The 27,334-nt window shown below is 36.5% G+C and overlaps 1 protein-coding gene across 3 annotated transcripts in view; it reads left to right on the forward strand.

Moving 5' to 3' along the window:
* The window catches only part of Eogt (EGF-domain O-GlcNAc transferase), a 402,968-nt gene that overhangs the window by 96,575 nt on the left and 279,059 nt on the right, over window positions 1–27,334 (forward strand). For all 3 annotated transcript variants that reach the window (XM_090408171.1, XM_090408016.1, XM_090408097.1), the window contains one exon: window positions 18,472–18,572. In XM_090408171.1, the coding sequence (XP_090264297.1) occupies window positions 18,472–18,572 (101 nt within the window). The remainder of the gene's footprint in view (window positions 1–18,471; window positions 18,573–27,334) is intronic.

Genomic DNA, 27,334 nt, shown 5'->3' on the forward strand with positions numbered 1-27,334 from the left:
TTCTGAACACATCAAGTATTTCAGGGTTTTTTTTAGGTGCACCACCACAAACATGACAGCAATATTCCATGTTGGTGAGATTTTGAATTTATACAGGTTATGTAAATGTTCTACTGTTCTTTTACAATACTTCTCTGTTGCAATAAGAATTGCAACAGAGAAGTATTGTTTTGAACAGAATAGAAATTGCAAGTTTTTTTGGAATCTTATACTTCTATATGAGGGTGGTCTGAAAAGTTCTCGGCCTCGATCATAGATGGCAACACTATCGGCAAAATTTTTTTTCTAAGTTGCTACATAAGTCATAAGCATCCATGTGAAATTACAAGTCATTCTATCAAGTAGTTTGTTTTATACAGCTGTCTGAAACAAAAGTCTTGTCTGTATCCCTTGAAATGGATAAAATTGATCGTTCAGTCATAAAATTCTTTGTAAAAGAAGGTTTAACGACAAAAGAAATTCCTTCGAAGTTCATAAAAGTTTATGGACATTCTTCTCCTTCGTTTTCGACATTTAAGAAACGTGGCCATACCAGACTTGAAGATGATCCACGTGAAGGATGTCCAAAAGGCATAACAATGCCAGAAATCATCGATCAAGTGCATGATATGGTATTGGATGACTGGTGAGTCAAAGTGCATGCAATTTCTGAGACTATAGCCATTTCAAAAGAATGTGTAGGATATTGAATAAATTGAGTGATTGGGCATGGAAATGGAGATGTGAGTTCAGTGTTGCAAAATGTAAGGTTTTAAAATTTGGAAAACAAAGATGGGATGCAGAATTTATGCTTAGCAAGAATACATTGTTGGAGGTAGAGGAAATAAGAGATCTGGGGGTGATAATGGATAAGGATCTGAAATTTAGGGGACACATAGCCAGAATTGTGAAGACAATACAAAGGCTTCTGGGAATGATGCGGAGGACACTGACGTGTAGAAGTAGGGAGATTCTTGTTCCATTGTATAAGGCTTTGATTTGGCCACACATGAACTATTGTGCCCAGATTTGGTCACCTGGTTTTCAGAAGGATGAAGAGATGTTGGAAAGGGTCCAAAGGTGACTGACTAAGACAGTTTCTGACCTCTGGAATGTCGAGTATGAGGAAAGATTGAAGAGATGCAATTTGCAGAGTCTGGTGGACAGGAGGAAGAGGGGAGATATGATAGAGACCTATAAGTTGGTAAGGGGTTGTTATAGGATCAATGCTGGGGAAGTTCTACAGAAAATAGTGGGAAATCGGGGGAGAACCAGAGGGCATCCCTGGAAACTGTATAAAGACGGTGTGAGAGGCAGGTTTTTTCATGCGGAGTTGTAAATGATTGGAATTCCTTGCCTGAGAGTGTGGTGTCTGCAGGGAATCTGAATGTGTTCAAAGCACGGTCTGATGAGCTGTGTGTATGATAAAAGGACCTCCCAGATGAGTCTTTGACTCCATGAGGTCTTGGGTAATAATAATAATAATATATATTGCATGAAGAATTGCAAATGAAAAAGCTTTGCACAAGATGGGTGCCATGCTCACAGCAGATAGAAAATGCACTCGCATGAAAATCTCTTGACAGTGCTTGGAGCATTTTAACAAGAATAAAACTGATTTTGTGTGTGAATTTATTACTATGGATGAGACTTGGATTCACCATTACACACCAGAATCCAAACAGCAGTCAAAACAGTGGACAGAAGCTGGTTGTTCAGCTGCAAAGAAGACAAAGTCGGTTCCATTAGCAGGAAAGGTGATGCCATCGTGTGATGCTAAAGGTATTTTGTTAATTAATTATCTTGAAAAGGGTTAAATAATAACCGGGGAATGTTATTCCGATCTTTTAACCAAACTAGATGAAAAAATTCGTGAGAAAAGACCCAGTTTGCAGAATAAAAAAAATCATCTTTCATCAGGACAATGCACCTGCCCACAAAAGTGTTTTGGCAATGGGAAAATTAAGGGATCTGCACTATGAATTATTGGAACATCCACTCTATTCCCCAGATTTGGCTCCCTCTGACTTCTATCTCTTCCCAGAACTAAAAGTCTTCCTCACTGGTCAGCATTTTTCTTTGAATGCCATCGTGTGATGCTAAAGGTATTTTGTTAATTAATTATCTTGAAAAGGGTTAAATAATAACCGGGGAATGTTATTCCGATCTTTTAACCAAACTAGATGAAAAAATTCGTGAGAAAAGACCCAGTTTGCAGAATAAAAAAAATCATCTTTCATCAGGACAATGCACCTGCCCACAAAAGTGTTTTGGCAATGGGAAAATTAAGGGATCTGCACTATGAATTATTGGAACATCCACTCTATTCCCCAGATTTGGCTCCCTCTGACTTCTATCTCTTCCCAGAACTAAAAGTCTTCCTCACTGGTCAGCATTTTTCTTTGAATCAAGAGGTGATTGCAGCTATAATAAATGTATTACAGCTGCAATAATAGATTGGAGCATCACTGTAATAAATGAATTACTCTTAAGGGAGATTATGTTGAAAAATTAAAATAATTTTTACATTATAAATTCGTTTTTTCATTGTTAGGCTGAGAACGTTTTTCGACCACCCTCATAGGAGTGATACCAGAAAAGATTTAGAGTATGAGTCAGTTCAAGTGTGATTTATCTTCACTTTTGAGTTGAACATGATCAAAAGTAAGTGGAGAAGATCTGAGGTCTTTTTTTTTTTTTGCAAAAAAAATAAGGAACTACATGTTTCATGCTTTTTAGTAGCAATGGCTCTGAGACAAACTAACAATGTGAATTTATCTAGTTAAGGGTTATCACTTCTTGATGGTTAGCTCTTCTTATTCATGTTAATCCAACCCTATTGTATGAAGCGCGTCCTCGTTTTGGTCAATTTTAACCACTGCTTGGAGACAAGTCAGCGGGTACCATAGTGTGAGGAATAAACAGCCATGTAGCTTACATAATAAGATTTAAGACCTTGTTTCATTGCAATGACTCCAGTAATCCTATTATGGAGTATACTTTTCACAAGTGTACGATAGTGATCAGTGGGAATTTTGGGCCATTCTTCCTATAGGCATATAATGAACTCCTGCACTACTGTGGTTCTGGGTCACTGACCCAGAACCACAGTAGTGCAGGAGTTCATTATATGCCTACTTCATTATATGTTCATTAGCTCCTTGACCTCACCCGACACTCCAGTTTATCCCACAGATGTTCAATAGGATTGAGATCAGAATTCTGTGGAGGCCATCAATCAGATGTAGCTGTATCAATCCACCACCAATTGGTCTTCCTGTGTATCTTTTTCCTACCATGTTGTAAAGAACACTTGTTTTGCTAATCTTTTCTCTCCCATTCTGTTTAAGTGACCATACCACCTGATATTAATCCTGCTAACAGATTCCGGAATGCTGACAATCGCAAGTTCTTTCCTAATATCCTCATTTTTAATGTGATGCTGCTATCTATTCATTCCACTAATCTTTCTCAGAACTCTCATATCAGCAGTCTCCAGTCTTAGATCAAGTGTTTTATTTCTAACCCATCTCTCAGATCCATAAGTTAAAATTGGTTTGAACACTGTCATGTATACAGATAGTTTAGTGTTTTGACTAATTTTTCTCTTATTCCATATAAATTTATTCACTTGATTTTCTACCATACCTCATCTCATCTCTTTTTCCCTCTTTTATCTTGTGGTGTCGAGGGTTAATTAATCATCGGACCTCAAACCGTTCACAAGATGAGGTGGTCAGCGCTACACCCTGTTGTATCCTATGTCCATAATGTTGAGCTCTCAAGGCCAGTTTTCCTGCTTTGAGGGATGAAAAAAAACCCAGCATAAACTGGGGGGAAAAAAGCCCTACTGTCCATGCCCAAGACTGGCTAACTTGGCTATGGCTGAGGAAGATCCTTCAGCTCCTCACGTCACCGATGGGAATCGAACCTAGGACACTCCTTCCCCAGGCATATGGTTGCAAAGTGCACAGCCACTAGGCTAACTGTGTGGACTTTCTACCATACTAGCTTTGTTTATTTTGTTGTGTTTCCATATTCAATTTGCTCTCTTCGCTAAAAATTGTGCCTAAATAGCTGAAATGTTTTAGTGCTATTGTTCTGCTGGTTCTATGTTCAAGATATACAGGGTGTTCGGGATAAATTTGACATATTTATAATTAATTATATTTTTCCGTAAGTTACATGTATTAACACACACTTCTCTTCCTTTAAAAGTTTGGACCCTTCTTCATTCATATACAAGATGTCAGAAAGGATGGATAGCTGGAACCCACCTGAATCATGGAAGAGAATAACTTGTATCATGATGATTCGTGCCCGCCATCAAAATAAGGATATTACGACTGCTGCCCAATGCTCCCTGAATACAGTAAAAACAATCAGGCATGAACTAGAGACTTGCAATGGTGACTACGAGGATGTAGCAAGAAGAAAGATCCCTAGCAGACGATCTGATTGCGTTCGTACAGCAGAATTCCTCGCAAATCTGCAGGAACAGGTGTTGAAGAACCCTGGCATTGGAATTCGGGCTTTGTTCGTGGAGTTGCTAACTGTAGTCAAGCCCTGGATAACAAGGGTAGCCAATGGTAGGCCGTATGTATGGCAGCAGGATTCGGCCCCTTGCCACACCTCTGGGAAAAGTCAAAAATGGTTGTCTGAAAATTTCTACGACTTCACCAGTCCAAATGTTTGGCCTCCAAACTCCCCAGACCTTAACCCCATGGATTATTTTGTATGGGGCGCAGTTGAAAAAGACACCAATCGCACTTCCAGTAATACAAAAGCCCAGTTAATGGATAAAATTAAAACAGTTTTTGCGGCCCTTCCCAGGGAGACTGTAGCATCAGCTTGTTCGAGGTTCCGAAGCAGAATTGAAGCTGTGATCGATGCTAATGGTGGTTATTTTGAGTAAATCTTGTTGATAGTATTGTAATTAACTCTGCCTGTAATGTTTTTTTGTCAATTCATTAAATTTAATAGATACAAAGAAGATTTTCTTTTTCCTTACGAAACTGTCAAATTTATCCCGAACACCCTGTAGTTGTTGATGTGCCTCCGTAGCACAATTGGAAGAACGATGGTACGTTGCACCCTTCGATTAGAAAAGGCCTAAGTTCGATTCCCGTCATGAAGGGAGGAATCTTTATATGGAATTTTTCAATCAAAGGTGAGTTAGCCAATCTCATACTGAGGGTAGCAGGGTTTTTCTCCCAGAAACTCTGGGAGAAGTTCAAAGTCTTTCCCACAAGTTTTGTTTAACTAGTTTATACAATGCTTCTCTTTCTTACATTTTTCTTTCTTTCTGTATTTACCAAGAGTGAAAGCTGACTTACTTGCTAGGAAGTTTAGACATGCTTTCTTCTTTTCTTTGACTGCTTCTTTAATTGCCAGAGTCCACCTGATTTTTCTATCCTTACAGACAACCTCACCAATCCCCTTTCTGGTCAAATCATGAAGTCATGAAGAAAACACTGTTTTCTTCATGGCTTACCACTGAATCTCCAAGGTTTGGTTCTTGTGTTCAACCTTTCTCTCTCTCTCTCTCTCTCTCTCTTTTATTATTATTTTATTTTTAATAATGTTGGTGTATTTCAGTCGGCAGTTTGCCTCTGAAAGTTGCTCAACCTTGATTCATTTTAAAAGTTTCTCTCACACTATTTTCAATAGGAAATTCAATTTTATCCTGCTCAAAACTAAATTACGATTGCTTCTTATTTCAATTCCTCTGTATACTCTTGTGGCATGAACTAGTGAGAAAATATCATTATCAACAATGACATAGTAAATGAGACTTTATTTCTTGTATGTTCTCTCTGCGTGAATTTTGTCCAAGTCATACAGGTTTGACCCTTAAGCACCTCCAAATAAAATTTGTTTTTTATGCAAAAAATATGGATTTGAGTTTTTTTGATATGTGGAGTGAGTTTATTGACAGAAAAGTCTTGTATACATACCTGCCACCGAATTAGCAACTGCAATATTGATCTTTAATTTTCTGTGCATCATTGGGTGAAATGTTTTTTGTAAACAGCCTTTATAAAATGCTTTAATCTGCTGCATACAGGAAGTTCTGTTTGTCCATACAAGGTTGCTGTTTCTCAGATGATAGCAATCTCATGTATGGTCCTAGATGACAGTCTGTCAGGCATGAGATTGCTAAGATGACAGGCAAGAAATGTGGATTGTTTTCCCACTGATTAAACGTGTGGGATATCTTGCAAGAAACTAGTTGGCTCTGCTGTTATCATGACTCCAGCAGATGGCATCCACAATAAGCCCTTTATCAAACTCTGAAAGATCCTTTGTTTTTCTTACTGTGATCAATGCTACTGATGATTACTGAGCAGCAGCATTCTTAAATAGTTGTTTAGAACATGCAGTGGCTCACGTGGCCAAGTATTTTGCATGTATGCTGCATAAGTGATAGTTACTTACATCTGCATAAAGTTTTCTTGAGATCGGGTGTCTAAAGAAATTATTTATTGGAATGAGACCTACATAGTCAGGGAAACTAGATTGCCTTGGGAGAAATGCCAAGATGTGTAATCAAGTTCAATTAAATTTATTTATTTATTTATTTATTTTATGTTAGGCCCATATACAAGAGGTTGGCTGGTCAACCTATAGTACGTTAGTACCGTATATGGGTAGTGGGTTGGGAAAGGAGAAACTTGTTTACATTTGATTTAAAACTTGTATGTTGTATTCCTTGGTAAATACGTCAGGGGGAAGACTGTTCCACAGTACCGCAATAGCAGGGATGAAGGAGGAGGAAAAGAAACTTGTTCTGTGGGTTTCAAGGTGTACTGTGAAAGGATGTTGGGCATTGGCTGTATATGTTACAGTGGGGGAATTATTGATGCTGTTTCAGATGAACATTTCCCATGGAAATATTTATAGAATATACAAGCAGAGACCAAGTGCGAAAGTGAGGGGAGCGAGTTGGCGAGAGATGGACCAGACCAGTCGTAGATTCTATTAGCAGTCCAACTTACAAGTTATCAAGATTCTTATCTAACCTTCTCCATCCTCATATAGGCCACTCAGCCTCTTCAATAAAAAATTCACAGAGTTTCATGCAAAAATAAAAGACATTCAACTGTTAAAAACTGATTTGTTAATTAGCTTCGACATTGTCTCCCTCTTCACGAACATTCCCCACAAAGAAACAGTAGAATTATTAACTCAAAAATTTCCTTCTGATATAGTTGAATTATTCAAATTTGTTATGCCATCTGGTTACTTCACCTGGAAAGGTCAAGCTTACAAACAAGAAGAAGGAACAGCAATGGGATCTCCTTTATCACCAAACTTAGCAAACCTGTTTCTAGAACACCTTGAAGAAAAAATATTCACTTTTGAACCCAAACCAAAAATTTGGTTACAATATGTCGACGACATATTTGCAGTCTGGGATCATCCTGAATAGGAATTACAACTGTTTCTAGATAAAATAAACTTTCTTCATCCTCGCATCAACTTTACGCTAGAAAAAGAATCTCCACAGGGTATCACCTTTCTGGATTTACACATTCAAAGAAAAGAAGACGGTTCCATCGCCACGTCTGTCTATCGCAAGACTACATTTTCAGGTCGCTACATTCACAATTCTTTCGCTCATCACCCATCTCAGAAATTTGGCATCATTAAATCACTAGTTTTCAGAGCGCACAAATTCTGCTCCTCTGAAGATTTTCTAAACCACTAGCTAGAAATAATAAAAAAATACAGCTATACTAAATGGATATAATCTTAAAACAACTCAAAAAATCATCAGTCACCTTCCCACACACATCAACTCAGACAAGAAGAAGTCCATAGGATTCCCATACCTTACGTCAAAGGCATCTCCGAACGTCTTTCAAAAATTATGAAGAAATACAATTTTGCCACTACTTACAAACCTATCAACCAAATCTATAACTTGTCACCTTCTCCTAAGGACAAACTCTCACCTCTGATGTTACCTGGCGTTTATGAGATTTCATGCTCCTTCAAATTGTCTTACTTTAGTCAGACAGGTAGGTCTGTTCAGAAATGCATCTCAGAACATCAAGACCACATTTGTCTTTTCAAACTGCAGAAATCTGGTCTCTCCCAACACGGAGTTGAAAATCCAAACCATAGGATCCATTGGGAGAAGTCGAAACTTTTACACAGATCTTTATATAAAGATGAACGTTTATATAAAGAAAGTGCGGAAGCCCTACTACACAGACCAAATTTAAACCATAACGATGTTCTTAGTATTCCTAAACTATGGGAAATTGTCATACAAAATTGTGTAAAATAATCTTTATATATATATATATTTTTTTTTTTTCAGTTATATTTAATTTACTTCTATAACACGTTACTGCATGCATATTGAGATTCCATTGTAATCATGCGCTGTAACTGTATGTTATTCCTAGTATTGTTTAAACTACTGTACTGATGATGTCCAAAGATACTTGGGATGAAATATTTACGAATTAAATAGTCATTACTGTGGTTATTACGTGTGTTTTAGTGATGAATTCACCACAAGTTTCGTTATATAAAAATGTGTGTGTGTATATATATATATATATATATATATATATATATATGTGATACCAGTATATAAATTTGTTCATTTGACTTCTTATCATTGCTATATAATTGTCCCATTTGCACCATATAACTACAAAGTTTTGAACAGCAATTCTCTTGCTACCTTGCCATTTTCATTTTTCTGATCTATAAAACTTAAATACAGATCCTTGTTATATTCTCTTGATTTCATAAATTTTGTCTCTTATAACCCCTCTAAACTACTGTTTTCCCTTTGATTTCTCAACTGTGTTGGGAATGCTGTGAGTGGGAATGAGTTTATGATAGGTATGTTGCTTACTAAGACCTCACAATGACTGTTGACCCCAAAAAATTCTCTGATAACTGGTTACTATTATTTATAAAAATTTAACAGAACACAGGGTTATTTCTATACTACTACTAGCCCATAAGACTGTTAATAAATCTATGAATAACATTTAATTTTGAAAGATACGCATTCTTATGGAGATAGAAGAACAATGACCTTAATGTAAAAGGATCACCCCTTTAAGTTTGTATATTTAATGTAGTAACAAATGCATAAAATATGCTAAGTTGTTTACCACAAAATGAATTAATGAGATTGAAATCCATGTTAAATGGAGAGAGAGTAGGTACTAGCAACTTAACTAGCGATAAGTTCAGTATGAGAGAGGACATGAAAGGGTTATTGGAAGAGGCGAGAGTGAGAAAGTGAAAATCGTCAGTATTTTTCCTCAATATGATAAAAATTAATTAAGAAGGGCTATAATGGCAAATGATTTGATGTCTAGGCTATGTAGAAGGAATGGATGCAAGTTTTTGGATTGTATTTGCATAGGGATGGCCTACACCTGAATGCATTTGGTATCATGAGTCTAGAAAAACTAGAGACCTAACACAGAGTCAGGGAAACTGAATTATAAAGGGAGGAATAGTGAGAATACGAATGTAAGAGTAATGATGTTATATAACTGTGTTAATAGTGGTGTTATATCGATGTTTCTAATTTATCTTTTGTGATTTATTCTCTTTATTCACTCACTTTAATCTTATTCTTATATCTAGGATTGTTTCCTCTTTGGATACTGGCAAAATTTATATTTTGCTGCGCCAGCCAGTATGCTATAGTAGAAAAGATCCTTACTTAAGGAGACAATACTAGATTCTTAGCTTTCTTACACAATATCTTATTTAAACTGCCATATAGACTTAGATTATTGCAGTCGTGACCTAAATCTATTATTATATTCACTCTCCAAATCCTTCCTGCCAAAATAGGTTCTATTTTTATAAGTAGTAAGTTGGAATCGTAATCAGGCATGACTCAGGTTCAGGTAAATATGACATGTTTATTGGAATATCTAAAACACAATACAAAATTCATATACTCAATTATGCTCAACACTAAATAAAACTCGAATTAAGAGGTTAGCACTTTCTAAATTAATTAAATCTTATAAAGCATGCTAAACACAGTAACTGCATATTGGGATAGATAGCAAATGATATGAAGTTAAGCTAAACACCTTTCAGTAGTATTACTTGCAAGAGAAAACTAACAAACATTCTAATGTTACTGAGATACTAAATTCTACTATTCTTATCGCATCAAGTTAATCCTATCACATACAAAATTACAAAAGATCTCTTCCAAACAATTCTTCTTACTCTCAAAGGAGGTTAACTTTCTAAATAGAAACTGTCCACAGAGTTCTTTAGAATACAGTTCTTAATTTCACATTCGTAAACAATCTTCTCTCTTCTAATGAACTTTCACACAAAATTAGAGTAATTGCACCTTACCGAGCTTTTTCCACGTTGTTCTGCACCACGTGTATGTCTGGATACTTCTGATCTATTGGCTGTCCATACGGCAATGTAGGGGTTACGCTATCTTCATTCCTTCTGCCGAAGGGGTAGAGTTTGTTGCCTTAGTCAATATATTGCAACCTCAGATTGTAGGCATTAGTGAGACCTGGCTATCAGAATCAGACATGCTGGTATTGAGTGTAATGGGTTCAGTATTTTTAGGAAGGATAGAGATGATAGGAGAGGAGGAGGGGGGAATGCTGCTAATGATATCAGATGACTTGAATCCAGTTAGAGTTGAGACCTATGATTGTAGTACTACTACTAACAGTACTTCATGTGGCAGTGAGTTTGAAGCCATCTTTATTAAGTAATGCGTAGGCTTAAACTTCACAGTAGCAACTAGAACTGTCAATAAACTGGATGTTATATACCACATAGAAAGAGGCATTAAGTCTCTTCCAAATAATGTAACTGATAAAATTTGTTTACAAACCAGCAGTGTTTTGAATAAAAAGAAAGCCATATGTAGCAATCTTACAAAAACAGAACTAGAAGCAGTCAAATCATTCAAGCTAATCAGCATATAATTGTAACAAAATCAGACAAATGTAATGCCATGGTCATCCTTAACAGATCAACTTATATTTATTAAATGAATCAACTAGTCTCTGATAACAGCACTTATCAAGTTGTGAACTATAATCCGACTAATAAGATTAAGAAAAAAACTGTGAAATTACTTAAGTCTGCCACTTCTTGGTGGAATAAAGAAACTCATCACCAAATTGAAAAGATGAGTACAAAAAGAGTAATCATAATCGGAGGCTTTAATTATCCAAATATTGATTGGGTTGCAGTAGAATCTCATGAGAAGAATGAAAATGCATTTATTGAGCTGTTGCAGGACAACTTCCTCAAGCAGTATGTGACAGAAGGAACTCGAGGTCAAAGAGTGTTAGGTTTGATTATAGTGTCAGAGGGTGTTTCAGTTAGAAACGTAACTATTCTGCTTCGGTTGGTGATAATGATCATGTGGTAATCACTTGGGAAGTGACTAAATTTATGAATGTTGCATTCAGAAAAGGTTACATACTGAACTACAGAGCAGGGAATTATGACCAACTGAGGAATATATTGAGTTCAGTGGAATGGGATCAGTTGCTGAATGGGAAGAATATTGACAGTGCATGTGAAGCATTTAAACAATATTTAAATGATTCGATATCAGAATGTGTCCCAATAGTTCAAAGATTAAATAGGGTAGGAGTCAAATGGATGTGTAATTCTTTTAAGCAAGAGATTCGTAAGTAAAGGATGATGTGTAAGGAATACTGTGTGTATAAGAATGATGTCCGTTATGAAAATTATAAGCAGCAGGCTAGAATAGTCACAACAGTTGTACAGAAAGCAACGTCGGATAATGAAAAGAAACTGGCTCTGCTTGCTGAAGACAACCCACAAGAATTCTATCGATATGCCGCAAGTAAAAGAAAGAATGAATATGAAAGAATAACTCTTCTAAATATAGATGCAGAAGAGGTTGTTCAACTAATTAGTGCCCACTTTGTTAAAAGCTGTCAATCTTGTGTATCCAACATTGAGCTCAATGCTGCCTCTTCACTGGATGAAGAAAACTCAGATGAAGACGAAGTATTAGGGCTGTTTCACAAACTGAATAAGAATTCAGCAATAGGGACTGATGAGATATTAGTACGTGTGCTAAAAGAATGTACAGCTGAACTGGCCATTCCTTTGACCAGGATGTTTAATATGAATCTCAGAACAATGAAGATTCCTTCCAGGAATGGAAGGAATAGTTGGTAATTCCATTGCACAAGGGTGGTGCAAAGACCGATGTATCCAGCTTTTGACCAATTAGTATCTCAGGAGTGGTGATGAAGATTTTGGAAAAATTGGTTAGGGCTTGCATTTAGAAATGGGTTGACAGTGAATCTCTACTTTGCAGTGAGCAAATGGGTTTACTAAGGGAATCATGTTTTAGCAACTTGCTCACATTCTTTTGAAATTGGTCACAGGCTTTTGAAAGAATACAGCATGGTAGACTGTTGCATAAATTGGAGAATATGGGTTTGGGCTATAGAATATTAGCATGGATAAGAACGATTGCTGACTGACAGATATCGAAAAATGGTATACGGGGGATGTGAATCTGCAAGATTCACATCCCCGTATACCACTTTTTGACACTCCTGCATATTTCCATGCGAGGGTGAAGGATGGTGGAGTTGGGGTTGGGGTTCCATCACTTAGATGGCTAATCCCACGCCTGCGGCTGTCAAGAATCGTGCAGTTAGAACTATCTTCTTCTCCCATCTGTAGAGAGGCTTTCTATAGCCCATTAATACAAGAAGACTTTAGGCGGGCTAAAGGCTGGTCCCATTATCAAGGTACTTTAATCGAGTCAGCACTTGCAGAACACAAGAGATGGGCATCTCTGTTGCACTGTTCTGTAGATGGTGCTCCTTTAAAAGAGTCATATCTGGTGCCTCCCCAGCATGATTGGGTAAGGGATGGCACCAGACTCCTCCCTGGGTTCAAGTATATTGACCTTATCAGGACGAGTATCAATGCCCTGCCTACTCGAGCCTGCACAGCTCGGTAAATTATTATAAAAATAACCAAGATCTAGTTAGAAAGATATGGTAGGAGCATGGGGCAACTCCGAGGTTTACCAGCGCCACCATCTCTTTACATGCCGTATGGAGTACAGTTAGTTATAAGGACTTAAAACAGCTTGGGCTTGCACAGAAGGATATAAAAGTTCTTTCCTTGAGGGTCCTACAGGGTACACTGGTGGCATGGCGTTGTCACCAGAGAATGACTATAATGATAACTAGAACAGGCATAGGGTAAAACACTTGTAAAGGCTTAGGCCTATATCAAGTCTGGATGAAATGTCTGGATGTGATGTAAGGGTAGTACTGCCCATAACCAATACAAAGATTAATAAAATAAAAAAATAATAATAAATAAATAAATAACCAGTGGTGTACCACAAGGATCAGTATTTGGTACACTGTTATTCAATCTGTACATTAATGATATTGGGAAGGATTTGACAAGCAACATATAGCTGTTTGCTGATGATGCAGTGATAGGTAGGATAATCAGGAATACTGTCGATATGCAGTACAGGTATCCCTTGCGGCAAGAATTTTAATTAACATGCCTTTAAATGTACCAGAATTCCACCAAATACGACATCATTGCTACAACCAATGGACATGGGCATCATTGCAACTTTCAAAGCCTATTTTCTTAAAAATACATTCTCGAAGGCAGTAGAAACAACAACGGGAGAAAACACATTAGGCTCCAAGAATTTTGGAAAAATTTTAACATTAAACACACATTTGAAAACATTCATGATTCGTGGGAGCAAGTGTCTTCTAGCTGCATGAGAGCTATTTGGAAAACCTTTTGCAGAATGCGCTAAACACTTATGTGGTTTTCAAAATCCAGTGAACAACTTGGTTGAAGAAATTATTGCAATTGGTGAAGACCTTAATGGTTTTGATGGTGTTGATTCAGAAGATGTTAAATAATTATTGGATTCAAATTCAAAAGATTTCAGTTACAACGATCATCTTGAAATTGAACAACAACAACGTGCATGTAAAGACAATGAACAAATGGAATGTGAAGATGAGGTTCCAAAGGAGATAACAATTAAAGAACTGGATACAATATTTCAGTTTAGAATCCCTTAAGCAGCAAGTAATGGATCCAGATGTTAATCAAAGAATGCTTGTTTGCCGAGGTCTAGAGAGTCATTTTGCTTATTATCATAGAACTTATGCTAATAGGAAAAAACTAAAACTGTTCAAGCGACTCCTGATAACTTCTTTTGATAAAAAAATTGCAGTAACTAATGTAGGTACAAACATTTATTAAATATTTATTTTGCATTCATTTTTTATCTTTCCTAAAAGAGTACCATATAAAATGAATTATTAATATAGTAATCGATCATGGATGAATTATAATTTTTACCATTCATTATTATATTTGATTAACGCGATTTTGATATATGCGGTAACATTGAGGGATTAATTAATCACGTTAATCAAGGGATACCTGTTCTTTCAGAATGATTTGAATAGGCTGGAATTGTGGGCATGGAAAAATGGATGTCAGTAAATGTAAAGTCATTCACTTCGGTGTGATTAGATATCCAATTTTGTATTATATTGGTGGGATTATATTAGAAGAAACTAATGAGGCTAGAGATCTTGGAGTGTTAGTAGATAGGAAGTTGAAGTTCAAAGGCCATGTAGCAAAGATTGCAAATACAACTCAAAAGATAATTGCAGTGCTTAAAGGAACATTCATGTGTAAAGATAAGGATATTATTTTGCCTCTTTATGAAGCCTTGATAAAAACTCATTTGGACTATTGTGTGCAGGTCTGGTCTCCTAATTTCCATTGTGATTCTGATATATTGGAGAGAATGCAAAGAGAGTGTTAAAAATGATATCAAGATTGTGGAATACTGATTATGAAAACAGATTGAGAATTTGTAGACTGCAGATACTAGCAAACAGGAAAAAGAGGGGGTGATATAATTGAGACTAATAAATTTAGTTTAATCCTTTATCCAAGTGTGTGCAAACAAAGTTTTCGCCTGAAAGTATCTTCAGGACTGGGGTAAAGTGGTACAACACCGGGCAACTCTTTGCAAAGGTGGAGCAAGCTACCAACACTCCTATCTCAGTATCTCCCATAATGCAAAACACATCTCCTTGCGGATATGTATAATGTTATGCATTAAGGGACGGGGCACTACCCACACTAGGTTCGACCATTATGGGAGATACTGAGATAGGAGTGTTGGTAGCTTGCTCCACCTTTGCAAGGAGTTGCCCAGTGTTGTACCACTTTACCCCAGTCCTGAAGATACTTTCAGGCGCAAACTTTGTTTGCACACACTTGGATAAAGGATTAAACTAAATTTATTATAGTCTGATCAAGTGAAAAATAAACTTTCAACATAATTGAGACTTATAAATTTCTGAATGGGTCATACAGGATTTCAGTTGATGGAATTTTTTATTTTATGGAGGGTTGGGAATGGACAAGAGTGCATCCTTGGAAGCTGAGAATGAATGCTGCTAAGAAGGAGGTGAGGGCTAGATTTTTCTCTCATAGGGTGGTGATTGATTGGAATGGATTGCCGTTGAATGTTGTGAGTGCAAGCAGTGTGAATGAATTCATGAATAAGTATGATAGCTGGTGCACATAGCATGTAACCTTCCTCAATAAGTCCCTCACTCTCTGGAGGTCTCTCTTAATAATAATAATAAAAAAACAGCATGGTATTGTGATTATGTCTTTGAGGTTCATTTGAAACTCATTTTCCATTCAGGGAAATTTTACTAAACTAGTAGAAACTGATCAGGCTAGGGATCTTGGAGTGTTAATAGATAGGAAGTTGAAGTTCAGGGGCCATGTAGCATAGATTGCAAATACAACTCAAAAGATAATTGCAACGCTGATAATTGCAATGATAAACCTTGCTATATAATGAACGTTTTCTTTAGTCCATAAAAGATGTGCTACAGTGAGCATCTATATGTAATCTGAATTATGCATATATCGTCATCATCATCCTCAAAATGTATCCATAGCGTGTGAAGGTTGCTATGATGGTATGACCTCTGTTCCCCTTTGTTCCATGATGATGAGAAACTCTTCAAGTTACACCCCATCCAGCACAGCGTTTTGTCATATTGTGCATTTTTTTTTTTACTTTTAGCTTTAAGCCTGTTTTATTATAAGAATTTCATTTCTTTGTTGTGTCTCAATTTGCCATGTCTCATTCTGCTTAGTTTTATAATGACAAGGTGTTCTATAATAATAATAATAAATAAATAAAATAATGCTAAAAAAACAAGTAGTGAATTGTAGATATAAAAATTATGTCACTAATTTTTAATTTTATTTGAATTATAAATTCAACTTTCGGACAGTCTGATAATTAATAATTATCTTTGAAAAATGTGTAAAGTACATGTACATGTCACTTGGGAAGTGACTAAGTTTATGAATGTTCTATTCAGAAAAGGTTACATGCTGAACTACAGAGCAGGAAATTATGACCAACTGAGGAGTATACTGAGTTCAGTGGAATGGGATCGGTTGCTGGATGGAAAGAATATCAACAGTGCATGTGAAGCATTTAAACAATACTTAAATGATGAGATATCACAATGTGTCCCGAGAGTTTGAAGAATAAAAAGAGTAGGAGTCAAATGGATGTGTAATCTTATTAAGCAAGAGATTTGTAAGAAAAGGACGATGTGGAAGGAATACCGTTTGCATAAGGATGACTTTCGTTATGAACGTTATAAGCAGCAGGCTAGAATAGTCACAACAGCTGTATGGAAAGCAAAGTCTGATTATGAAAAGAAACTGGCTCTGCTTGCTAAAGACAATCCACAAGAATTCTATCAATATGCTGCAAGTAAAAGAAAGAGTGAATATGAAAGAATAACTCTTCTAAATCCAGATGGTGTGAGATTTACAGATGCAGAAGAGGATGTTCAATTAATGAGTGCCCATTTTGTTAAAAGCTATCAACCTGGTGAACGCAACATTGAGCTCACTGTTACCTCTTCACTAGATGAAAAAATGTAAGTGTGTGAGGCCGAGTTATTAGAGCTATTGCACAAACTGAATAAGAATTCAGCAATAGAGACTGATGGAATATCAGCACGTTTGCTAAAAGAGTGCTCAGCTGAACTGGCCATTCCTTTGACCATGATGTTTAAAATTAGTCTCAGAACAGGGAAGATTTCCCAGGAATGGAAGGAATGTATGGTAATTCCATTGCACAAGGGTGGTGCAAAGACTGATGTATCCAACTATCGACCAATTAGTATCTCAGGAGTGGTGGTGAAGATTTTGGAAAAATTGGTTAGGGCCCACACTCAGAAATTGACAGTGAATCTCTACTTTGCAATGAACAACATGTGTTTACCAAGGGAAGGTCATGTTTTAGCAACTTGCTCACATTCTATAACAATGTTACCATTGAACTAGACAGCAGGAATGGATACACTATGATACTTTTGGATTTTGCTAAGGCTTTTGACAGAATACAGCATGGCAGACTGCTGCATAAATTGGAGAAAATGGGTTTGGGTTATATAATATTAGCATGGAGAAGAGGATGGCTGACTGACAGATACCAAAAAGTGGTATACGGGGGATCTGAGTCTGCAAGGTTTAAGGTAACAAGTGATGTACCACAAGGATTAGTGCTTGGTCCACTGTTATTCAATCTGTACATTAATTATATTCAGAAGGGAATGGGAAAATGGGTGTCAGTTTAATGTCAGTAAATGTAAAGTCATTCATTTCGGCATGATTAGATATCCAATGTTGTATTATATTGGGGAGATTAGGCTAGGGATCTTGGAGTGTTAATAGATAGGAAGTTGAAGCTTAGGAGCCATGTGGCAAAGATTGCAAATACAACTCAAAAGATAATTGCAATGCTGAAATGAACGTTCACATGTAAAGATGAGGATGTTATTTTGTCTCTTTACAAGGCCTTAATAAGGCCTCACTCGGACTATTGTGCACAGGTCTGGTTTCCGTTGTGATTCTGATATATTGGAAGAGAGTACAAAGAAGAGGGTTAAAAATTATATCAGGATTGTGGAATACTGATTATGAAAACAGATTGAGAATTTGTATACTGCAGACACTAGGAAACAGGAGAAAGAGGGGTGATATGATTGAGACTTACAAACTTCTGAAAGGTTCATACATTATTTCAATTGATGGAATTTTTCAATTTATGGTGGGTGGGGAAAGGACGAGAGGGCATCCTTGGAAACTGAGAATGAATGCCACCAAGAAGGGTGTGAGTGCTAGATTATTCTCTCAGAGGGTGGTGCATGATTGGAATGGATTGCCATTGGATGTTGCGAGTGCAAGCAGTGTGAATGAATTCAAGAATAAGTATGATAGTGTGTGTCCTCCCTGGTGGTCTATCTTAATAATAATAATAATAATAATTGAACTAGTTTTTAATATTTCTAAAGGTGTTTTTTATGTAGTATGTTATTGTATTTTACTGTTTAATTTTAGGATGATACATTACTGGAATGTTCAAAGTTCACTCGCTTCTGTAAAAGCCAAAATATATGGATTAATTTTGAAAGTTTGTTGGATATTCCAGAACCAATGAAGTGAGTGTTGTTTATTGATAAAAACTTAGATTCATTAATTTTCATTTCATTTGTTGTTCTTAAATGAAAGTTAGAAGAATTATTTTGCATTATTATTCTCACACTTGTTTCAGATTTTATTTGGAATTGGTATCTGTCACAGAGTAGTCAACCTGCATACATCTAGCTTGCAATTTTAGGCATGTGACTTTTATATTAGCTAAGAGGCTTAAATGAAGCACTACTCGTAATGCAGTTTTTAGAATCTATAAAATATTGCTTGTAGTAATATATATTTGCTCAGATGGTATCAGCCATTTTCTTTATCCAAAGCCAATTTTACTCTAGAAAGAAGTAAATTATGAAGACAGTACCTCCATTAAAAAAACCATGCTGTTTCCTATGAAGTAACATATTTCTGCCCTGTTCCTGAATTCTGTCCTTAGCTATCCTTTCCAATACCATCACTCTTAAGGTACCAATTAGTGTGTAATTTCTGCACTGTTTTGGAATCCTTGTTATATAACAGAACTCTCTCTGTCTTTCTACTTCCTTGAAGCTCTGCCAGTGCTAAGAATTAATTAAAACAGTCTGGTTAGGGACTCTGACATTTCGTTTGAACGTTTCATTAAAGAAGCTGATATCTCATCCACTCAGAGGCAAGGACAATATAATAGACCAGTTCGTATCTCAGATCCTCTGGTTAAGGTATTGGAAAAGCTGGTTAAGGGTAGAACTCTAGAATTGGTGGTTGGATGGATTTTGCTCTCTTTCTACAATGTAGTAACAGTTGCTTTGAATGAAGGGAATGACTCACCTTTACAAAGGCATCACAGGATACTGTATGGGAATTCTTATCCTTCTTTGATATTGACATATTTGGATATTGTGCACAGATTCTGGTCACCCATGTTTCTTATTGATGTAAAAATGTGGAAGAGGACTTTTGTTTTGTGGATTGTTGAGCCTATGATAATAGCCGAAATGTTTATGGGTTACATAGTTTACCTACCTACTAGTCAGAAAAAGGAATAGGATAGAAACATATGTTACTAAAGGATTTTACAGAGGAGATACTAAAGAAATATTTTAATACATGACTGAGACAGTAAAGCGGTGAGGATTTACTCCTGAATGTGTGTGTAGTTTGCAAGGGTTTACATAATGACTAGAGAGAATTGTTTACATAAGGACTTAGGCCTTATGTAAACCCTTGCAAACTACACATTGAGGAGTAAGATGTTTTCTCTTACTTGAAAGAGAAAACACTTGCTTACTTGAGATAAGATGTTTTTCCTCAGTCTTCTTTGTGTATCAGTGGACTTATCATGATGGGCTCTCTGATTATGACCAAATCTGTGTCACAGAATGGATATGTTTGATTCAGTATATATATTAAAAACAATAAGCAGAATCTATATTTGGTTGGTATATTAAATTGCTAAAAGGTGTAGATATGTGAACTAACATTAATGAGACATTAGCCATGTGAGAATGATTAATGACTAATTTACAGTTGTGTGTGTCCAGTTAAGTTGCTGGGATGGAGAAGCAAATTACATAGGGTCCTATTAACTCTAGACATTGATTGTGTGGACAGACTTATGTGTTCGTCGAACATGTTGTTTATTTTTTAACCGTATATATTAGAACACAGAAACTAAGTAAATAATTAATTTGGTAACTTATTGCTGATATTTCGCTGGTGTTATAACCAGCATCTTCAGAGCACAAAAACACAGTTTGTCACAATATGCGAGACTATAACAACATGGTGTAAACAACGGACTAGTTAAACAAAATTATAGCAGCAACACAAAGACTAGTCCTTATTTTTGGCGCCCTCTATCTGGGGGGGGGGGGAAACTAGTTTTTTCTTAAGATGACTGTCTCCCAGATCTTAGGCAAGTTAATACAGCCATATTTGTTGAGATTTAGAGTGTGTTTCAGGGCTTCTGTCGCCTCTAAGAACAACCTCTCCGACTTGTAAGAGCTTCTGTGTAGTACTTTTGTGTTTTTCCAGTTGATCCTGTGTGCAGGGGTATCGAGAGCATGGTCTGCTAGGTCCGACTTGCCATAGTGATAATTCCGGACGTATCTTTTGTGTTCTTCGCTGATGCGGATGTTCACAGTTCTTCCTGTTTGACCGTAGTAGGCTTGATTACATGAGCAGGGTACTTGGTAGACTCCTGGATGTGATAAAGGGGGAATGCTGTCCTTGGGTGAGCAGATAAGGGTTGCTAATTTGCTACATGGTCTCAATGTAGTGCATAGTTTATGTTTATTAAGAATTCTTGAAATCTTATCGGATGTGCCTTTAATGTATGGGATGGTGACTGTTTTGTTGTAGTTCTCTGTGGTGGATGGTGGGAGGGGTTTCTTAGGAGCGTTTAGTATTTTGTTTATCTTATGTGGATTATAGCCATTGGCCAAGAAGGTGTGGCGTAAGTGAGCCAGTTCAGCAGCAAGAGCATTGTCATTGGAACAGATTGCTCTCACTCTATGGGTTAGTGTTTTTAAATTGCCATATTGTTGAGAAGGATGATGGTGTGATTGTTTGTGTAAGTATCTCCCTGTATGTGTGGGTTTTCTAAAAACTGAAAATGATAAGGAACCATCTGGAAGACGTTTGATAAGTGTATCCAGGAAGGGCAGACAGTTATTAGCTTCCAGTTCCATTGTAAAGTGGATTTTTGGATGTTGGCTATTTAAATGCGCTAAGAATGTTTCCAATGTCTCTGGGCCATGTGGCCAAATAGCAAGCACATCGTCAACATAGCGTAGCCAAAGTGTTGGTTTGAGAGTGGCTGTATTGATTGCTAGTTTTTCCAGGTGTTCCATGTAAAAGTTGGCTAGAGGGGGGGGGGGGGGGGAGTAGCCCATGGCTGTCCCATCTATTTGTTTGTATATTTTCCTTTTCCATGTGAAATATCCTGCATGTATTGTGAATTTGAATAGTTCAAATATATCAGGGGGGAAATGTGACTTCAGTAGATTGAGGGTTTCTATTAGTGGTACGGTTGTGAATAGTGAGGTGATATCAAAGCTTACTATTAAGTCTGAGCTTTTTAGGGTAAGGTGTTGTAAGATGCTTTTTAGGGGGACTGAATTTTTGACAGAGGAGGGAGAATTATTTGTGAGAGTAGCTAGTAGCTTCGCTAAATGTCTAGCCAGTTTGTATGTGGGACTATTTATACTGTCCACAATTGGGCGTAAGGGTGTATCTTGTTTGTGAATTTTTGGTGCTCCATAGATCCTAGGTGTTTTAACATGGAAGGGCTTGAGTTTGTTAACTGTGTCTTTGGGCCAGGAAGTGACTTTTTTCTTAAACTTAAACTTTTTTCTAGTTAAACAAAATTGCTGCTACAATTTTGTTTAACTAGTCCGTTGATTACACCATGTTGTTATATTCTCGCGTATTGTGACAAACTGTGTTTTTGTGCTCTGAAGATGCTGGTTATAACACCAGCGAAATTTCAGCAGTAAGTTAATAAATTAATTATTTACTTTGTTTCTGTGTTCTAATCTAGACATTGATGTTCATTTATAATTTAAAAAAAAAAAAATTATGAGAAAAGGGAAAGAGATTTGTTTGTTTGTGAAATATAACTATCCAATAATAAACAGTAACTATAAATGTCTTAATGTACTAATAATGTTGCTCAGGAGATTAGCATATTGCACTGGGAAATGTCCTTATGCCAAACCTCCAACAGAAAGGCTTCTCCACATGTATGCCGCTTCTTCTGAATCAGACAGTTGCATTTTCACATAGCATATACTTGCATGTTAGTTGCAACTTTTTTGATAGAATTTTATTTGTAAAATAGCATTTGTTAATGTCTTGATGATATCTAAAATCTCAAATGCCATTCAAACTGGTTTCAAATTATATGTATAGACTGTTTGCAAAGACATCAACAGACACTCCCATGGGCAAGATGCATCATTTTATGTAATGAGTCACGTGTTTTTAGCTGGTATAAAGAGAAATATGATGCTCCCAAGTCAGCACAGCTGTGCCTGGATGAAATGGCTGTGAGAAGGAAACTAATGGAATGTGAAAGAGATGTTGTGATAGGATGCTGTGTTGCAGGCCTATCTGTTTGGCAAATTGTTGACAAATTGGGGCATTCCAGGTCAACAATCAGTAATATCACACTGAGATGGAAGTGTAGGGAGACAACTGCAAGTGCTATCCACAGTGAATGACCAGCCACACTCATCAAACGTGACTGTAGGGTGCTACAAAGGATAATATGTGAAAACCACCATTTGTCACCTGATATGTTGGATGAGGAGTTCCGGAAATCAAATGGAACATGAATCTGCACAAAATCATTCAGAACCTAGGCTTGCAATATGGATTTCCATGGAAGGACCACAATATGAAAGTCCTGTAAACACTCAATGCCGCATAAATTTTTCTTCCGTTTAATGCATCGACTTTTTACAGAAAGGTCACACACCTTGAAACCTTGTACAAATATTTCTATTTGTTTTTGTAAACTATTGTGTATAGAATGTGAAAAGCCCAAAGAGAATTAGTTTGCTCCTTGCTTAAACAAAGGATGTAAAATTAGTGAAGACAAGGGCAATGCTTTGGAATCAGAAGGTTGTTTGATTTTTGTTTACGAGTTCAATCTCAGGTGACCCTCAAGGTCCGCACAGAAAGGGGCAGTGAGAATCAAACGTAAGTTCCGCAGGCCACTAAAATCAGATTAAAGACATAAAAGGGGAGACATAAGAAGTCAGCGAAAGTTCGAGAATCAAGAGTCACAAGATGATGTCTGGGGTTCTCATAACTGTATGCAAGATTTGCGCAGGAAAGTAAGGGGATTCCAAAACTTCCCAAGGTTCGAGAAGAGAGGAAAATATTGTGGAGAAGTCTTAGGGAGGAAAACGGAGGTCGATCTGCCATGAGCTGCCCAAGTTCAGTAATGAGGATAACCAGAGGCAATTAACTTAGGAGAAATCAAGCCCAGTCGGACCAGATGCTTTGCCACTCAGCCGAGTCTGCGCATGACCCGACAGCCGTGATCCTTCGCCTGATCATTCCAGATGCCAGGAAATCTCTCCACGTATCCCACTAGCTGACTCGACGGTTTCATCGGTACTCCAAGACCCTGAAGGAAGGAATTCAAAACACAAGATGGAAAAGGAAACTTAGAACGCTGAGACGAGCAGAGAAGAAAAGTGCACCGGAGAAAAGAAGGAGTTCATGTGAGTCATTTTTATTGTATACTGTTAAACTTGTGATGTAAGAGAAATTCCTAATGGACTGCTAGGATTGATAGAGTGAGATAAATATAACCTATAGGTAACTAGTGCAATTATATGATTGAATTTGTGAAAAGGTGTAGAACTGAGTAAAGCTAATTTCTTAAGGAGTAGTTTGGACTAAGAGATCAATTTGATAATTGTATGCATTCCTAATATCCTTTGTGCTAATGTGTTTATTTTGTTGTTTAAGTCATGCCATTATTTGAAATTGAGGTTAAGATTTTAGCTGAAGTGTATAATATAAACTAATTGAATAATTACAAGATATTGCTTTAAGAGTTTTATAATTTGCATAACTAGAACTGAGATTACAGAGGGAAATTCCCCTGATTTATGTATTGTAATATTCTCTAAATTTTGTAGCTATTAAACGTGTTTGTTAATTATAATCAAAGAGTTTTGTGTGATCTCACTTTGCAATGCACTGATCCCAAATAATTTGATCCTATAGGCGGGAAACTAAAAGTAAGTTAAAGGTTATGATAGAGGACTAATAGAAGCCACGATTGTACAAATTTGTCTTTTGGGATAAGAGAGGACATTATTGTGTATGATTAGGATCTACCGGAAGTACTAATATTCCTTGTACCACATCGAGGCATGGTGGCGCAGTCAAAAAATAAAATAAATTTCCATTGCTCTCAGGTGTAAGGAGTACAGAGTCACTGAAGGTAGAATATTAATTGAGAGATAGATTAGAATAATAATCAGATAAGTAAGCCCAACACAGGTTAATACAACATCACTGCATAGATGGGATAAAACAATAATAAACAAAAACCAATAAAAATAAATCAAAAAACAATAAAGAAGTAACAAAATATATTTACAGTCTCACATTACCAGAACCAACATGCAGCATCGTCTTCAGTGGTACAAAAAGTGTGTACAGTGGGATGTGGAAGTTTGGAAAGCTGTGTTATGGAGCAATGAATGCTGTACCCTCTCCCAAGCAGATGAATGGGTGTGGTGGATGCCTAATTGAACATCAGTTACCAGAATGGGTAACTCCAACTTTGAAATTCAGAGATAGCAGTGTGGTGGTAGGTCCTATCTTTTATATACTTTCAGTTTTATATACTCTCAATATGCGTTGTTTCCAGTCTTTGATCAAATGCTGTATTTCTGAGCTCAATCCATATGTTAAAATTGGCTCAAATACTGTCTTGTATACAGCAAGTTTAGTGTTTTGACTGATTTTTCTCTTTTTCCATATAAATTTACTTAACTAATTTCCTACCATTCCATCTTTGTTAATTCTGTTATCTGTTTCCATATTTAATTTACCATCTTCACTAAAATTGTGCCTAAGTAGCTGACATGTTTTACTTGTTCTACAGATTATTGATTCAAGATGCAATTGATGTTTTCAATGTTTCTGCCTGTTTTTAGTCAGTCAGGGAATTCTGAATTCTGCAAGATGACTTGACTGGATTTATTTAAAAAAACAATATCATCTGAGCTGAGATGCTTTTTTCTTCTTCTGCAGCTTATCTCACTTAAGTAGGGGTCACTGTTTCTAATGAGTTTCCTGAACATCCTCCTGTCGCTGGCTGTAACCACATCCAAGTTCTTCATCCTCAAGCCCTGCTGCACCAGTTAACCCATCTTTTCTTTCACAAAGAAAATTAAGAAATCAAAAACAAGATCTCAGTACATCTTCACTTGTGATTCTGTGATGATCATTTATTAGCATATGGTTTTTGAAACATTTGTTTTTATTATTACAGGCATTCCTGCATTCCTCTTCTCCTTCCTCCTTCCCTGCGCATCCATCTGCATGACCTTTCTTCCTGGATACTTGTCCTCTCTCCTCGTTACATGACCAAATCATCTCAACCTTGCCTCTTGTATCTTCGCTCCTAAATTCGTGAATTTCACTTTTCCCCTTACATAGTCATTTCTCAGGCTATCCTTTCTGGTCACACCACACATCCACCTAAGCATGCTCATCCCTACTACCTGTATCCAGCTGATGCTGTTTTTCCTCAGAACCACAGTTTCCATAGCATACATCATAGCTGGTCTCACCAGTGTCCTAGATTTTTCCTTTTAGATTGACCGACGACACCCTCTTACCACATAGCACTCCAGCCATCTCTCTCCAGTTCCTCCATCCAGCTTGTATCCTGCATTCCACTGAGCTGAGATTAATATCTCTAATTTTGATATAAAAGTGGTTTATTGCCACTTTTCTTGATAATGTGATCCATATTGATGATGAATAACAGTGCAGATAATGTCTAATCTTGTCTCACATGTTGTCAAGCCTATTGGTCATCTTTTTAAACATCCTTCAGTTCTAAGTTACAACTCAAACATAGACTGTGTATTGCTCAGTTTAATTTCCCATTTATTATATACAACTGCAGAATTTTGATTGGCTTTTCTCCTGTCACTTGCCTTTTCCAGATCTCCAAATGTAGATGTTTGTTATATTCCTATGATTTCTTAGCGATTGGTGTCTAAGTGACAATCTGTATTTGGCCTGAACCCAGCTTGTTCTTCTCCAGCTTTCCTTACACAGTTTTTCTTAGCCTTTTATCAAGTATATACAATATATATATATATGAAAACACAAGGTAAAAGTATTATTTATTAAATATACTGCCATATATTTCAGTCTGAAATTAACAGACCGTCAGTGGCTTAAAGACAGTTGTCACAAGGTAGAATGCAAACAACTGATTTATTCGAAATAGAATGAGCCATGTGATGTTAAATCGCCAATAGCACTATATGCTTTAACTGAAGAAAGGTTAATCATTACAGTGTAAAAATAAATTGCATATGTGTATATGTTATATAATTTATTATAATGTAACCAGAGGGGTATTATAAAAGGAGTAGAAGGTGAGAAGGGAAGAACCAGAGGTCATTCCTGGAAGTTATGTAAATGTGTGAAAACACAAAAAAGTATTATTTATTAAATATACTGCCATATATTTCAGTCTGAAATTAACAGACCATCATCAGTGGCTTAAAAACAGTTGTCACAATGTAGAATGCAAACAACTGATTTATTCGAAATAGAATAAGCCATGTGATGTTAAATCGCCAATAGCACTATATGCTTTAACTGAAGAAAGGTTAATCATTGCAGTGTAAAAATAAATGGCATATATACATACATATATATATATATAATTTATTATAATGTAACCAGAGGGGTATTATAAAAGGAGTAGAAGGTGAGAAGGGAAGAATCAGAGGTCATTCCTGGAAGTTATGTAAATGTGTGATGAAGACCCTTGTGAGGAGTAGATTTTTTACATAGAGAATTGTCAGTGAATGGAATGCATTACCAGAATGTGTTGTTAATGCAAGGAGTGTTAAGGATTTCAAGATTCTATATGATAAATATGTTGTCAGTTGAATGAACCTTCCACAATAAGTCTGTCAAATCCATGGAGGGTGTAATAATAATAATAATACTCATAATAATATCATAATAGATCATCAGATAGATGTAATATCCAGTTGGTTTCTTAAAACTTTGT

This window comes from Typopeltis vanoorti, chromosome 1 (genome assembly GCF_054136105.1).
Source record: "Typopeltis vanoorti isolate ZY-2024b chromosome 1, IOZ_Tvanoo_1.0, whole genome shotgun sequence".
NCBI lineage: Eukaryota > Metazoa > Arthropoda > Arachnida > Uropygi > Thelyphonidae > Typopeltis > Typopeltis vanoorti.